The sequence below is a fragment of the Haliotis cracherodii genome, unplaced genomic scaffold (genome assembly GCF_022045235.1).
Source record: "Haliotis cracherodii isolate W230 unplaced genomic scaffold, xgHalCrac1.p SCAF_2, whole genome shotgun sequence".
NCBI classification, from domain to species: domain Eukaryota; kingdom Metazoa; phylum Mollusca; class Gastropoda; order Lepetellida; family Haliotidae; genus Haliotis; species Haliotis cracherodii.
Window position 1 is genome coordinate 56,044,795 of NW_027266275.1, and position 17,533 is coordinate 56,062,327.

Genomic DNA, 17,533 nt, shown 5'->3' on the forward strand with positions numbered 1-17,533 from the left:
TCAGGGTTGAGAATTCGATGGGAGATTATTGTTAATGGAGAAATTTGCCTCTGAAATTGTGTATGTAAGTGGATTTTATGGCTATTTTGGCTGTAAGTAATTCGGTTATCAATATTATCCTATTCCATAACATATTTACTCCTTTTGGATTACTATTGTAGCTTCAACTGTGTTATATTTTATTAGGTTTATCTGATTTAGATCATGATGACCCAGACATATCTAGGGCAACTGTGTCACATTTTGTAAGCTGTTACTTGTTTCTGTAATCAACATGATGTAAAGAAAAGATAATGCTTAGTTATGTTATGTTACACAATAATAATAATGATGATAATAACAATAGCAACCTCAACAACAAACAATATCATTATTATTATTATTGTTGTTGTTATTATTATTATTAATGGAATCTTGCATTGCTGACATGTTGCATACTCACAGTTCTTCATTATTATTTATCCCCGTCAATGGATCAGTGTACGCTCGAACATAAATCTCAGCTCCCTCAGGAGTATATGTTTATGTCTGACAATGCATATGATAACAAAGTATTTTTAATTTGACAGCTGATATATACTCAACCACAACCTCACTGCTACCATGGGTAGACTTTCATTAAATCTATGCGGTTTATTTCATTATGTTAACATTTAATTGGAATCAAAGAATAAACTTTGACTTGGTGTTGAAGATAGCAGTTAGAGGGGAAGACATTGTCTTACACAGAACAGCTCCGACATAGTTGATAAATCCTCATCCTGTTCTTGTTTGCACTTCCATTGGATGCTCCAACTCGACCAGTATACAACAACTGGTGTTGAATCTGCTCTGCCAGAAAATGTTTTATCGATCAAATAAAATCTGTTAATGTTTCTTTTGATGTGGCTTGATCAAGCCCAGGGAAGGAAACCAGAAAAACTCCAGAGGAGCGTAATTACATTTTCTCTTCACTATTATCTAACTCTTATTAATTTCGGGGGTGGGCGTTTGGCAGTACAGGCTACTAACTTCCTGTGCGATGTTTCGGTATTGATTGTTGCGAAAGCAACACACCATGTAATTGGATGGTGGCACTAGCACAGTTGGTCCATCCTAGACAGTTGGTAGTTTGTCCTCTAATGTGTATGTGATATGGATGAGAAAGGACCTATATTAGAGGCAGTAATACGTTTGTGTAACGGCCACTTTGAAAGCTGGGGAGAAGGCCCGGGCATTATGCATAGACTGACCAAGCCTTTACTGAGCATATATTGCTTCTCCAGTCTTCCTTATTGAAGAGTTGAAGAGCATGCATCTTATTACTCAAGAGAGTTGAATGAACCCGGAATTATTTATGGTAGATAATGCGAGTTAAACGTTGGCAAAAGAATTTTGTCTTACTGTCAGTGTAGGAAAGTGTAACTTTTTCAGAGTTGAATGGGAGTTTGAATTTTATTAAAAGAATTATAAAAATTAAATTTAATCAGAATTTTAGATTTTTTGTACAAAGACTGTTTTTGGAGGAAACATGGATGTTTTCAACAATTATGCATTTTGAGTGCTTGCTCCGTGGTTTCAGTCTTTTATCTGTTGTTTTTTTCTGCCTAATCCGCTATTGCATATTTTTGACATTTGAATATTCGGCTTCATAAGAGATCCTGGTGCAGGCTGTGCAGTATGTGTAGTTTATGAGAATATAATACTGATGGCAGATTAGCATGATTAGGAGTTACTGATAGATATATGAACTACATCCATTATACATGAAATACATGCTTAGTGAATGAGTGCCTCAATACTTAATTATCAGATGAACTTGTACTGTATATGAATCATCATCATTCTATTTCAAAATAGAAAATCACATTACTGGGCAATAAATCGTTTAGGGAGAAGGGGCATAACTCTACCTTTGTTTATAGGGTTACTGGCCAATTATGGTAATGAAGTAATTTGTTGGATGTAATGTCGCTATCAACCTCATTATGGCTTACCGTGCTGCGGCATTGTGGGATTGTCCCTCACTGAGGTTCAAGGAAGGTGATCAATAGACTATGGGAGAGGCACATATTGCACTAGGATAAAGATTATATCGGTGACTGGCTGGTACAGTGTTTCATCTATATTACAAATTGGGCCTTCTCTCTAAGGGACTGAACGTTTAATGTTAGTTAGGGGTGGGTGAGGCGGAGTGTTTGAGACAGTGTGTGTTTGCAAGGAATACAATTAATTTTCTCTGAAAAGTGGAGTCATCTCTCTTTTATAACCATGTCATATTATTTTTCAGAACATCCACTCAGTGGGCGATTGTTTTTGTGTTTAAAACTGGAAGGGACTTTAATTGTTTTCATCCTTTTCGGGAACATATTATTTTTAAGCAGGGGGGCATCATCTTCCCGAGGCAAGAGAGTTAACTGACTTTAAAAGTCCTGTTTCCACCCTTGCCGAACTAGGCTGGAATTACTGGACTCGATCGTAGCGCCACCAGTGGCTATTACTAGTTATATCCCTTCTAAGGCTCACCTATGGACCAATCAGATTCCACCGCCCGTATCACTTGCATTTGCTTCACACAAAATGGTGATAATCAAGATCTATATTGTGATAAAACAGGTCTTACATCGCGAAATGCATCAAATCACGTGAGCACCTTGATTAAAAACATGAAAAGATTTGGAAAATATCTGCTGACAAGTTGGCAGTGCACATGCTTTGCAAATCCTGCAATCGACCGAAATCTGCACAACAGTTTACGAACCAGATTTTGATTTCGGTGCGCGATTTTGATTGGACTATGCATAGATTCGTCAGTCCAGCCAAAATGTAACTCCATAATTCCAGCTTAGTTCGGCAAGGGTGGAAACTGGACTTTTATAGTCAGTTAACTCTCTTGCCTCGGGAAGATGGGGGGCATGGGTGGCCCAGTTGTCTAAGGCGCTACGATTCACTGTTGTGTCCCTTGGGCACGCCAGAAACCTATGATTGTGGGTTCAAATCCAGGTTCGCCCCGATTATGCCTCTAGGTTTTTCAGCACCATACCTGTGCTCGTAGGTTTCACGGAAGTGGTAAATGTCTGAGACCTGCATCACTTCGGGCTTTCCTCCCACATTAAGCTAACACGCCATGATATAACTGGAATACTGTTAAAAGCGGCGTTAAACCCAACTCACTCACTATTTGTAAGCAAACCCAGCCACACACACCGTGAGTATCAAATGGTCGGCCACTAAGGAGCTTTTTCATATGAAGAACTCTGCATTGATGATAAAAGAATTTTAGGAGATGGACTCTGTTTTTCTGTTTATTTAGTTTTGGTTTTCCTTTTTATCAAATTTTAATTATCCCTTTTTAATCAAAAGATAACTGAAGATAGGCTAATTAGCACTTTTGGTTCCTTGGTTTATGTAAGTTTATGCGGTTTCATGTTGTATATTCTCTATGACCATATTGAAAGTTTGTGCTGATATTTGAATGAATTTTACATGAATGTTCAGGTTGCGTTTACGGATCATCTAAAAATTACTTTAAAATTTGGTGAGCTTAGCCCATGGCTCCAGTTTCATATAACAGACAAAAGCAAACCACATCATCCTGTATTGTCACAGCGCTGCAGTGAATGAGTGAGTGAGTGAGTAGGGAAACATTGTTTTATGCCACAGCTGTTTCAAAGCTGCCCTGATAACAGGTCATGCCAGTAATTTAAGAAACATATACCAGTCCATGCCATCAGGGTGTTTTGACATGTGGGTTAATGAGTGAGTTATGCTTAACAGGGCAGTCAGCAATATTTTAGCTGTATCACAGCGACCTGTAAATATTCAAATCTGTTATAACATGCAACCATCCAAGTCAGACATTGTAACCACTGAGTCCAATTGGATTCTGTTCTTGTGCCAAGCATGTGGTTCTAGGGACATGTCTTCCATACTCCCCATTGGGACAGATCTAATATTTGATCTACGATGAGTATGAGGACATTTGTTGGGGTACGTAGAACATGCTTCACATATCTTTTCATAAACAAGTTGCCCAGGTGAACAAACTTTGGAAAATACATTTTCCCAATACATCTCCCTAATCGAGCTCAGTGGGGTTAAAGCATTTTGCTCTTTTCGCCGAGGGGCGGTCGGGTAGCCTAGTGGTTAAAGCGTTCGCTCGTCACGCCGAAGACCCGGGTTCGATTCCCGACATGGGTACAATGTGTGAAGCCCATTTCTGGTGTCCCCCGCCGTGATATTGCTGGAATATTGTGGCATAAAACCATACACACTCACTCACTCACTCTTTTCGCTGAAGGCCCAAGTCTGTTCCATGACTTGTACAGTTTGTGAAGTTCATACCTGGTATCCATAAAGCAGTGTAAAACTATGCTTGCTAACTCACTCAATCCCAATCGATTTCAAACACTACCTACAGCTATTACAGGGCTTGTTACCAAATAGATATGTTGAATGTTTTAATCTTCTCACAGTAATATAATTCACCATGACCCTTTCTTTTGCATATCAGGTCATTACAATTGTCTTATCTTTATCCCTTTTAAATAAAACAAGACCGCCTCCATGATCTAGTGGAAGAGCGTCCGCCCAGAGAGCGAAAGGTCCGGGGTTTGATCTCAGGCCACGTCATACCAAAAGCCGTTAAAAGATGGTACTTGTTGTTACCCTGTCTGGCCCTCGGCATTAAGGGGCTACAACAAGGACTGCTTGGCTCACTTTAACTAAAACATATCTTAAAGAGATTGTTCTTTTGAAAGTGACCAAATATGTTGAAGATTTAGTTGACAATTGTTAGTGAATTATTAATATACATGTATCTTTGTGGGCTTAACTTTTTATCAAAAATTAAATTATAGCATAAAATGTCTTCAAAGGAACATTGAAATAAACAGTCTTAAAATAAACTCCATTTTTAAGCATGTATCCTTAAAGCAAGATGTATTTTCAATAGCTTAAGATTGTACACTGAAGCAACAGAAGCTTTTATGGTAGTAACAGCGTAACATCGTCTCTGCTATAAACACACAGCCTTCAGATCCCAGCAGTGACCAGACCCATCTTCTTTCAACATCCATGCCTACCACTCAATCACACACAGAACAAATTTTGTATAAACCCCTCTCCGCTGACAAGACCTTTCCAAAACTTTACTGTTCAAAGCAAAATCAATACACTCCGCAGTTATTAAAAATCTTAGCTGTTAAGAAGCTTGCTTTAATTAGATTATTTTTTTAGGGCTTACGATATGGCAAACTTTTTCAAAGTTAGGATTCTCATTATTAAATTTCATCAGTTGTCATGTTTACAGGGACACATACATGGGAGAAGCAAGCATCAACAGGGAAATATACAAGGGAGCTGCATGTATTGACAGGGAAATATACATGGGAGCAGCATGCATTGACAGGGAAATATACATGGGAGAAGCAAGCATCAACAGGGAAATATACAAGGGAGCTGCATGCAGTGACAGGGAAATATACATGGGAGCTGCATGTATTGACAGGGAAATATACATGGGAGAAGCAAGCATCAACAGGGAAATATACAAGGGAGCTGCATGCAGTGACAGGGAAATATACAAGGGAGCTGCATGTATTGACAGGGAAATATACATGGGAGAAGCAAGCATCAACAGGGAAATATACAAGGGAGCTGCATGTATTGACAGGGAAATATACATGGGAGCAGCATGCATTGACAGGGAAATATACATGGGAGCAGCATGCATTGACAGGGAAATATACATGGGAGCAGCATGTATTGACAGGGAAATATACATGGGAGCAGCATGCATTGACAGGGAAATATACATGGGAGAAGCAAGCATCAACAGGGAAATATACAAGGGAGCAGCATCCATTGACAGGGAAATATACATGGGAGCAGCATGCATTGACAGGGAAATATACATGGGAGAAGCAAGCATCAACAGGGAAATATACAAGGGAGCAGCATCCATTGACAGGGAAATATACATGGGAGAAGCAAGCATCAACAGAGAAATATACAAGGGAGCAGCATCCATTGACAGGGAAATATACAAGGGAGCAGCATCCATTGACAGGGAAATATACAAGGGAGCAGCATCCATTGACAGGGAAATATACGAGGGAACAGCATGCATTGACAGGGAAATACATGGGAGCAGCATGCATTGACAGGGAAATATACATGGGAGTAACATGAACAGAGAAATATACATGGGAGTAACATGAATAAGGAAATATACATTGGAGTAACATGAACAGAGAAATATACATGGGAGTAACATGAACAGGGAAATATACATGGGAATACAAGCATTAACAGGGAAATATACATGGGAGTAACATGAACAGAGAAATATACATGGGAGTAACATGAATAAGGAAATATACATGGGAGTAACATGAACAGGGAAATATACATGGGAATACAAGCATTGATAGGGAAATATACATGGGAGTAACATGAACAGAGAAATATACATGGGAGTAACATGAACAGAGAAATATACATGGGAGTAACATGAACAGAGAAATATACATGGGAGTAACATGAATAGGAAAATATACATGGGAGTAACATGAACAGGGAAATATACATGGGAGTACATGCATTAACAGGGAAATATACATGGGAGTAACATGAACAGAGAAATATACATGGGAGTAACATGAATAAGGAAATATACATGGGAGTAACATGAACAGGGAAATATACATGGGAATACATGCATTGACAGGGAAATATACATGGGAGTAACATGAATAAGGAAATATACATGGGAGTACATGCATTAACAGGGAAATATACCTTGGAGTAACATGAACAGATAAATATACATGGGAGTAACATGAATAAGGAAATATACATGGGAGTAACATGAACAGGGAAATATACATGGGAATACATGCATTAACAGGGAAATATACATGGGAGTAAGATTTATCAAAAGGGAAATAAACATGGGAGTAACATTTATCAAGAGGGAAAAATGCATGGGAGTAACATTGATCAGGAAGGAAAAATGCATGGGAGTAACATTTATCAAGAAGGGAAAAAATACATGGGAGTAACATTTATCAAAAGGGAAATAATCATAGGAGTAACATTTATTAATGGTGAAATACACATAGAAGTAACAAATGTTTACAGCAAAATATACATGAAATTATTCAATACTATTGGAAAATAAATATAACAAGATGGGACATGAAATAAATATGTATGAGGGATGTGTTTCCTGGTTCAGCATCCATCAGTCAATCTCACAAGAAACAATTGCCCATCATATTAATCAATATTTGCTGATGGTGTGTCAGGGCTCTGTTACAACATGTTCCTTGCAGCTAGCGTGTCAGCAGGCATTACCCATTCCACCGACATTCCCACTCGCACCCAGTCCTGTGTCGGCGGATTCAGAACATTAGTGACTTGCCATATGAATTCTCACATGAAAATGAAACTATTCTTTCAGCTTGACAGAAGGTTAGCAAGATTCATCAACTTAACCAAGAATACATCATAACCATTTCTCCACTTCAGCTTCGACTTATTTCTTGGTTGTTTTTCTTGGTGAAGGGCACTGTATTACCGATGTTTGGGGTCTTTTGGGAAAGCTCATTATAATGATGAAAGAGAGGCTAAAGACAAAACGTGAGGCATCATTCAAACACTCCATCCACTCCATACTTAATAACATCATTATTCCAGTCTGATTTTGAAGGAGATCACAGGGGCTTTCTGATTATATATTTGGTTGATCATGGTATGTAAGCACATTAAGCACATGATGTCTTGTTTCTTCTCAATTGATGGTCGGTACCAAACTCTCACATATTGTGTACTTTGTCTGGGATCATGAATATTTGGGGGGATACTTTTTTGTAGTGAATACTGAGGAAACAATTCCATAAAAAACTTTCTTTGGTCAGTGTGTATAATTTGTGTATTGTTTCTGTGCATCCTTGCAAGCTAGGTTTCTTTACAGTTATGATCCAGGTTTTGTCTGCACTACACCCATGTTTGGTTTCACCAGTCTGGTGGTCGTCTTTGAGCTGCATCACTTTTTTTCGTGTTTACACTAACCTGCTGTGATCTGACTGAAATAATCTGTTAATGCTGCATCAAACTACTCTACTACATCCTTTATTATCAAGTGTGTTCCATCTCTATTCAATCATGCCTGGCCGTGTCATACCAAAAGATGTTAAAAGATTGTACTTTTCTGGTGCTCTACATGAAGGTAGATTGTTGGTTCGGAGTCAGTACCCTATGTCTGATTGGGGTATCCATGTTCACACAATAAAACAACACATGCACACGCACATGCACACACTAAAATGTGCAATAACCTCATGCAAGTCTCTATGGAAGTGCAATAATCTTGAAAACGATAAACCCTGTCTCACTTCACCTATTCTATTTGACAAACACAAAAGTATTGTTATGACAATGATTGGATATGTCCATAATCGTCCTTCTGTGAGGGTTACACAGGTACAGAATACCCCGTTACAGGACATTTCTTGTAACACTCACATATATAATGTGCTTCTCTACTGTAAGTTAACCATTTTCCTTTTTCTCTGTTTCAGATTATAGGTTTATTAAATGCTTTCACACCACAGAAATCTTTAGAAGAATTTCAAGATGTGTAAGTATATATTGTTTCTTGAATTCCTTGAATGTTTCTGTTCCTTGGATGTTATTGTCTTCAGATGCAATATTCATATCCACAGCTAGGCTGAGGATATAGGAAAAAGTCTAAGTTTAAAGGGCTGATAATATATGTGGAGTGCCCTTGCATGACAGCATATTATTTCCGCTTTAAGACAAGAAACGGAAAAGTTTGTCACCTTGTAATACATCATTTTTACATGAATATGTAACCACAACAATTTAAGAAGTCAATTCTTCAGAATTGATTTCCATTATTATTTTCAGCCGTAAGTACTTTTGTGGTGTTAAAACGTATAAACGTCAACTTTGAAGAAAGTGCTCTTGGGACCTTGATGAAGTATGTTACCACATTCTGGGAGTAATTTGGATGTTGGGAATCACATTATTGGAATATATTATCTGTGAGACCATTACTTTGTTTCATATCAATTCATAAGCATTAAGGGACTCATTCCTCCTAGTGATCACAGCTTTTGTCTGCAGTAGTTTCACACAGCCCTTCTTTGTTTGGTTGCAATCCTTGGCCATCTTTGAATATGCAGTGTCAGTTGTCTTGTCATAGTAACAACTCATGTAATGTTGGTGACTGCATGTGAAAAGTTAGCGTCCCTTATATACGGGTGACAGTTTGAGTATGCATATAGGTCAATTCAAAAGTTTAGAATTACCACTTACGCAGCAAAAGGACCTACGACCCTTTTGTTTGGGGTCTTTGTTTGTTGTTTAACATTGCATTCAGTAATATCTCGGCTATCTCACCAAAGAGGCAAATGTCTGTCACATGCATCACTTCGGGCTTCCTCCCACATTTACCTGACACGACATGATGTAACTGGAATACTGTTCAAAGAGATGTTAAACCCAACTCACTCACTCACTCACTGGAATACTGTTCAAAGAGATGTTTAACCCAACTCACTCACTCACTCACTCACTCAGTCACTGAGTTTAATACTGTTTTTCTCTCTTGTTTCATTTTCTTTATGTTTTCATTTTGGTTGGGGTATGGGGAGGTTATGTCACTAAACTTAGGAATTGACCATTTTTATCCTCCATCGCATCAACGCTGCGAAATCCAGCATCTCTGAGCAATGGTTTTCTTTGTGATTGGCCTACTGTATAAGTTTCAAGCGCACCAAAACAGAGTTCTTTGAAAATGATTTAAGTAAAACTTTTAATGGCTTCTTAATCGTCAGCTTTCCAAGGTTCTTTTCAGAGACTTGTTGCATGTATTGCTGGTGAGCCCCATGACATGTGCATTAAAACAGAGTTAATCGGGGGAAAGAAAATACTAAGTTGACATTTACATGTGAATAACAGGTAACTATATGAAGTTATCCTGTTAGACACTTGTGTTAATTACAGTTGTCTGCTCATAGAGAATAGAGTAGGATTTAGCCGACTACATGTACCTCCGTTTCTCAAAGTCATCTGAGTTGCCCACCTTTTGTATTCTTTTGGTGTGGGTAGGTAAGAGGGATTTATATATGGCTGACATGTAATATTTTTTCAATTATTCCTGAAAATACTGCAAAAATAACATTAAAGCCTCAGATTTTAGAAAGAAGAAAATATTGTTTGCCAGATGCCCTTTAAAATAATTGTGATGTAAAAGAATAAAATTGTTTAGCTGCTTCTCTCAGGGAAAAACATGTTTTGAAGCAGTGACCGAAAAAATACCAACTCTCTAAAAACACTCCCAGGCACTTCAACAGACATAACTACGACACTTAACCATGACAAAGAGCTTGTGGTGACATGTACCAATTTTCTAGCAGGGCTTGTGAAAAGGAAATATGATTTAGGATTTCAAAAACACCAGGTCAGTTGCTGGAATAACGTTCACATAACAGAAACCCTGCCATATAAATTCTTTGCCCAAAACACTTTCACTATATTCAGGATATCAGATCATTTCTCAATACACCAGTGACAATTATTACATGTCAACGCTGTGTATGCATCCTTCATTCCTTCAGGAAGGCTTTTACTGATAGTTCTTAATCTAAGGAAAATATGAAGAGGCATTTTTCTTGTGACAAGACTGAAGACAATCAGTTGACTCGCTATGCATGCGAAATTGCTTGTCTCAGGAAATCAGTCGTCGGGGAGCAAGTGAATAATAATTCTTTAGCATGATTCCACTCATCAAACACGTAATCGTCTCCAGAAGACCGTTCCTGTCTGAAGACATTTTCCTGTTTAATAGGTTTTGAGTTAAGTCAGAAATTGTATGGAACACTGCTTCGTTCAGGGCATCTTTCTTCTGGTTTTCTTGCGTTTGAGATATGGCACAAAGTGTTTTGAAGATTGAAGCAATTTTATGATGACAAACGAAATATTTTCCAATGTCATTACATGGAGTTTTCATGTATGTTTTTAAGGCATCTGTTTAATAGGAAATGTAGCTTTGTGTTGTTCATAGCCATTATAGGTTTTTTGTCAGTATACAGTGATGGACTTCGTAATGCTTTCATTATCTTACACTAGTTTCTTCTTGTATCGTGATGGAAGAATGACATAGATTCTTTGTCAGTGAAATCTGAAATAAATGGATTTTGATTAGTTAGTTAGGATAGCGATGGCACAGATTGAAATGGAATCCTCCAGATATTGAGATTAAATATTGATATGGTATACGTTTTGCAAATGTTTATCTGACGTAGGTTGTGTTTAATGAGTTCTGGAAAGAAATGATGTTGTCATGAGAGCCCCATTAGAAGAGTTATGGCAAGTGGCACATGATGCTTGAACCTATTTCTCCAGAGGTATTCATTGCTTGTAATTATTCTTCCCACCACTTTCGCTCGTCATGCCCGGGTTCGATTCCCGACATGGCTACAACGTGTGAAGCCCATGTCGGGTGTCCCCCGCTGTGATATTGCAGGAATATTGCTAAAAGCAGCTCAAACTCATATTCACTCACTCCTCCTACCACTCTTTGTCAAAGTGAAGCAGTGTTTATGCTATTGGCTGCATTTTCTTTAAGGAGACCATTAAGACACAGCATAAATACATTTTTAGAAATAAAACCATTAAACATTATTCATCTTTTCTATTGTGACATTTTCTGTCACATTTATCCTTGCTTGGGGGTTTCTGAGGTGAAGTAAACATCTCAGACATTTTTCACTTCCCACGCCATGATATGACTGGGATACTTGTTCAAAGCGGCGTAAACCCAGCTCTCTCACTCACTCTTCCCTTCCTACTTTTCCTCCCATATGATGTACTACTATGATGTACTTTTCAAAGCAGCATTGTACCTTGAATTGGGAAAGTACTTGATTCTTATTGGTCAACTAGAGGTATCAAATCACAATAACCACCTTATTGAAACAGCTGATTTGATGGCCGCTGTAGAAACTAATATTTATTGAAAAGTGTTTGTTTTTCAGCTGGTGTTGGTAGGCATTATTAAATAATTGTATGTACAATGTTGGAGATAAACCTGCTGTGATTAATGTTAGACCGATTCATGTTAGAACGAATTGATAGTCTCTAAGATTCATTTGAAACTTAATGCATACGTGTCACGGTAGAATAGAGATAAACATACTGTGATTTCAATGTGAAGCCAGTTTCCCTGTAGACTTTGCAACACTAAACATATCATTTGAAACCTCACGCTGCATGTTTAAGTTCCAGATTCAATTTAGTCAAGGTTAAATCTACAGGTTACTTAGCTCTGCATTGAAAACAGTATGTTTTTCTCCTAATTAAACCAAGCTCACTCATTCATTCTTCTCTGAAGGTAGGTGTAGCAGATATCACTTTGTGACTGTCTTACGGAACAAAGAATAGTTACACATTAGAAGTCCTCAGGGATGGCTCAATGAATATAATGAACATAAAGTCCTCTTCAGTTCAAATTCACGCTGCCAGTTTGAGGACATTGCCAAGGGTCTCTCGGCTGCCATGGCGCTCCCATCAGCTGCTGATACAGAGGTATTAGATTATACACACATGGACTGATGTCATTTTCTCTGGAGCAGACCCTTATTTGACAATCTATAAGAGATGGATTCTTGTGTTAGCTTAAGCTGGAGGATATTAAGAGGATAATTGTTGTCGATAGCAAGGGGAACCTAGTGTTGGATTATTGGAGCTTTTCCTAAACCCACTCACTTCCCATTTCCCATGATTAACGAACGAATAGGGAGAACTTACATGTTGGTGATCGACCAAAAGCAGGGAGTTCATTGAGGAAAGTATTTTTTTCTGTTGCAGTAGTTTTATTTCCATTTTGACGTTCACTCCTGGCTGAGTGTACAACAAATTCAGCTCCATTATGTTCTGTTTGAAAAACTCATAATTTGTAACCAAGAGCAATTTTAATCTTTTTCAGATGTTTTAGAAACAGTAATGGATTTTGCTCTTTTGGTGGCTATACATTGTCAACACATTTTGTTTGGCTTTTTAGCCTTATTGATTCTATATTCATGATTCTTTTGTAGTTATATGGGTTTTGTTTTTGCCATTATGTTGTTTTGAAAGGATAAGAATGACAAGGACTCGTAGATATAATTGCTTGATGTGATGTAACTCTGTTAGAGGGTATTTATTGTAAGAACATTTTTCAACCTGTTTTCACATTGGCACTAGTGTCAATGTCTTTGCTCGTCTTTGAATTATGGATGCTGTCCTTGTTTCTGTATAAGAGTCAATTCATCTCTGTCTGTGAAGTCACAGTGGCTTCTAAATGAGAATAGTTAAAGCTGGAAGGGACGAAACTCTCAGGTGTCACTTGTCAGATTGGTGTCATTCCATATATTTACTCACTTGTATGCTTCATTGTAATTTTCCACAGGAGAAAAGTCCAGATTTGATTAATGGTTCTTACAAGTTTGAGATTACCTCCGTGGTCTGTATGGATGGAGTGTCTGCCCAGAGAGCAGAAGGTTGATGGTTCAAAACACTGGCCACGTGATACCAAAAGACTTTAAAGGATGGTACTTGTTGTTACCCTGCCTTGTGCTCGGCATTAAGGGACTAAAACAAGGACTGGTCGGTTAGGTGGGGGAACTGCAAACACATGCATGCACATGTTGCTATGTAAGTGTAATAATCTTCAATGCAAGGTAAAAAAATTCAAACTCAACTCAACTCAACTCAACTCGTATCCATCTTAATAACTCTCTATCCATGAAGATCCAGGTTGGAATAGCAACCCCAGCTTGCCGTAAAAGGCAACTATGCTTGTTGTAAGAGGCGACTAACGGGATCGGGTGGTCAGGCTCGCTGACTTGGTTGATACATGTCATTGGTCCCAATTGCGTGGATCGATGCTCATGATATCAATCACTGGATTGTCTGACCACCGTCATATAGCTAGAATATTGCTGAGTGCGGCGTTCAACAACAAACCAACCAAAATCATATTGGGCATCCCCCTGTAGTGCTGCTAGATTATCATAAACATATTGTCAACCACTCGTTTTCAGATATTGTCCAGATATTGTTAAGGAACTTTGTATATTTTCTGTTTCGATTTATAAACATTATTTTGACATTCTGTATCATTTATGGGCAGTGGAGTAGACTATTGCTTAAAGACCCATTCTCACAGTGTCCATGGCCCTGATGTTGGTATTAAAGGTTGGTAATGACATTTGTTCCGATGTATAACATCGTATATACAGGCAGTGGACCATGTAAATATACAGTTGCAGATTTCTATCAGCAGTTGCTGTCGACCAATGCCCCGGGTATTTGCCGACCCAATGTTCAAACTGGGCCTGTCCTCCGCTTGAATATTACTGTATTATTGCTGTAATATTACTAAAACCATACTCACTCACACACTCACTAAAACTGGGACTATACCGTGTAATATATGGTAGCTATGACACATGGTTTTATAGTGCTCGCCCACTGAGATATCATGTCGCAGTTTAACATGAATACACCTCTCAGACACCAGTCCTTGTTTAAGCCCCTTAAGGCCAAGCACCAGACAGGGAAATGAGTATCTAATTTTAACATCTTTTGGTACGACACGTCCGGGGATCGAACTTTCGGCCTTCCGCTCTCTGGGCAGACGGCCTACCACAAAGCAACAGAGGCGGTCAGGACCTAAGGAGAAAGTGATATATGTTTGTATGAAATGTTCAAATTAAATATTAAACATCATAAGAAATTGTCTTCAGGATGAAAGCATCATTGTAATGTAAGCTTCTTTTTCCTGTGAGACTCTGCACATGTTGCTAAGGGCTGTTCTATATTGAAAAATAGATCAAGTCCTCCTACACATTCTTCAAATAAGATAGCAACGGGGGAACAAAAAACATAATTCTTCAGTCGGACAGGAAAGTAGAATTCCCCTACTTTGTAAAATGCTTTTTCTCATGAATTTAAATTCATTGGAATTGGCATTGGAAGGAGGTCATTTTGTCGTGAAATGAATGAAAATGTTTTATTGGACACTTAGAACATGTAGATTGTTACCAGTACTGTGACTTGTACTGCTGCAACTACAGCAGTGTCTGTATCCCATTTGGGCATCCTGCCATTCCAGTAATGACTTATTGACCTCATGCAGTAAGTCAGCCATGTTGGAATAAAGTGTTTACTGTTAGTCTGGGCACATCGGCATTACTTTGATGTCGATCCCCCAAGTAATAGAGACCACTGCTGCGTTACAGGTCGGGGGCATGCTGTGTAGAGTTATTTCCCCTAGTGGCTAGAATCGGCTGCATGTGGGTTCGAATCCAGAGCTATATATATATATATATATATATATATATATATATATATATATATATATATATGCTGTCAGCTTTAGTAACAACTTCAGCAACCCATGCTTGCTGTAAAAGGCGATTGGGTGGTCAGTCTCGCTGACTTGGTTGATGTATGTCATCGATCCGAATTGCATGGATCGATGCTCATGGTATCAATCATTGGATTGTCTGGTCAAGGCTTGATTATTTACACAGACCACCGTCATATACCTGGAATATTGCTGAGTGCGGCGATGGAAGCAGTGCTAACAATCTAAGGAAATCAAAATTATCAGTGTAAAACTCTCACATTTCACATGTTTCGAAACATCCGCTAGAGGTGGATCATGGGATCCTACTACATGCATTCTCTGTACATTGGTCTCCAGTTTGTAATTAAGAAGACATGGCTAACTTGTTGAAAACCCATCCTTTGCTGAATCCATGGGAATTAGTTTATCCATTACAGAGCATGATGGGAACATTACAAATGGATTGGTTGGTCAGGCTCGGTGACTTGGTTGAGTGCGTGTCTCGCTATTTAGTGTCAGGACTCGCTGTTTACAAGCTGCCTTCGTTTAGCTGGAATATTGCTGAGTGTCTCATTAAACAATAAACATATGACCATAAGATATATACTGTAAATCTGGAAATTAATGTGTCTCCAAAATAATATGACTGCTGACCCCTAGCCAAAAATGCCACTCAAAATCAATGCGACTCCCCCAACCCCATCTCCAGTGGATTGATACATATCCTTACCTTTATCAAATCAAGCAGCAAATAGAACCACTTATTAGCACTGTGTAAAGCACTTCCGTAATAACGATAAACAGTGTTTTCCTTCAAACTACACAGTTTGTACGCTTATTCTATTGATTGGCATTAAGGAAGTTCAAAGGCAATAAAATAATTGAACCAACAACAGTTCACAATGATGCTCAGTTTGACAAGAGTTGGTAGAACTCTTGACCCCAGCAGTGATAACTCACCAGATGCCTATTGTGTCACTCCTATTCTTCAGATGACATTGGGGGGCATGGGTGGCCCAGTCGTCTAAGGTGCCGCGATTCGCTGTGCAGAGTTGCGTCCCTTGGGCACGCCAGAAACCTATGATTGTGGGTTCGAATCCCGGTTCGCCCCAATTATGTTTCTAGGTTTGTCAGCACAATACCCGTGCTCGTGGGTTTCACCGAAGTGGTAAACGTCTGAGACCTGCATCACTTGGGGCTTTCCTCCAACATTAAGCTGACACGCCGTGATATAACTGGAATACTGTTAAATGCGGCGTAAAACCCAACTCACTCACTCACTCACTCAGATGACATTGTTATGGACTTGTGACAACTCCTGCTCAATAAACCGCGTATGTGTATATATTCAAGTTGGTATTTCCGCTATCCAAAGTGTGCAGTGACGCCGTCTTATTGTTGATAATCATTTTGGGGACAGAAATGCAAAGTTCCATTCATGCGAACAAAGACTACTTGCATTTTTTGCATTTAATTCACGTTAATTTTAGGATTTACAGTAAACCTTCTTCTGCTGTAGCTGCCGTGTTGACCTTGACCCTGAGTTACCTGCGTGTGGCTAATAAGGAATCCATTTCACTGTGATGGCTTTGATGTTACTCAATCCTTTAATGCGTGGGCACTAATGAAAGGCTAGAACATCCTACTTTCATCATGCCTGCTTGTGGAGGTGTAGCTTACCTTCCTGTGTCTGGCACAGTGAAGGAGAGTTCCATACACCGAGTCTTGAGGAATATGATCATTGATGATCTCCAGTGACAGCACAGAGACAGATAGTGTTAAGCTGGCCCCAGAGACAGACTGATGTAGAAGCTCAACGTGAGGACTCTCTCACTCTTCAGCAACCCATGCTTGCCGTAAAGGGCGACTATGCTTGTCGTAAAAGGCGACCAACGGGAACAGGTGGTCAGGCTCGCTGACTTGGTTGATGCATGTCATCGATCCCAATTGCATGGATCGATGCTCATGATATCAATCACTGGATTGTCTGGTACAGACTTGATTATTTACAGACCGCTGTCATATGGCTGGAATATTGCTGAGTGCAGTGGTTAAACAACAAACCAACCAACCAATCAACTCTCACTGGCTTACACTAGACATGTTCATATAACACCTAGCTGCCTTACA

General features: G+C 38.9%; 1 protein-coding gene across 3 annotated transcripts in view; it reads left to right on the top strand.

Annotated features, from left to right (window-relative positions):
- Window positions 1-17,533, top strand: part of LOC139468270 (stress-activated protein kinase JNK-like) — a 97,043-nt gene that overhangs the window by 58,066 nt on the left and 21,444 nt on the right. For all 3 annotated transcript variants that reach the window (XM_071250126.1, XM_071250125.1, XM_071250127.1), the window contains exon 4: window positions 8,565-8,623. In XM_071250126.1, the coding sequence (XP_071106227.1) occupies window positions 8,565-8,623 (59 nt within the window). The remainder of the gene's footprint in view (window positions 1-8,564; window positions 8,624-17,533) is intronic.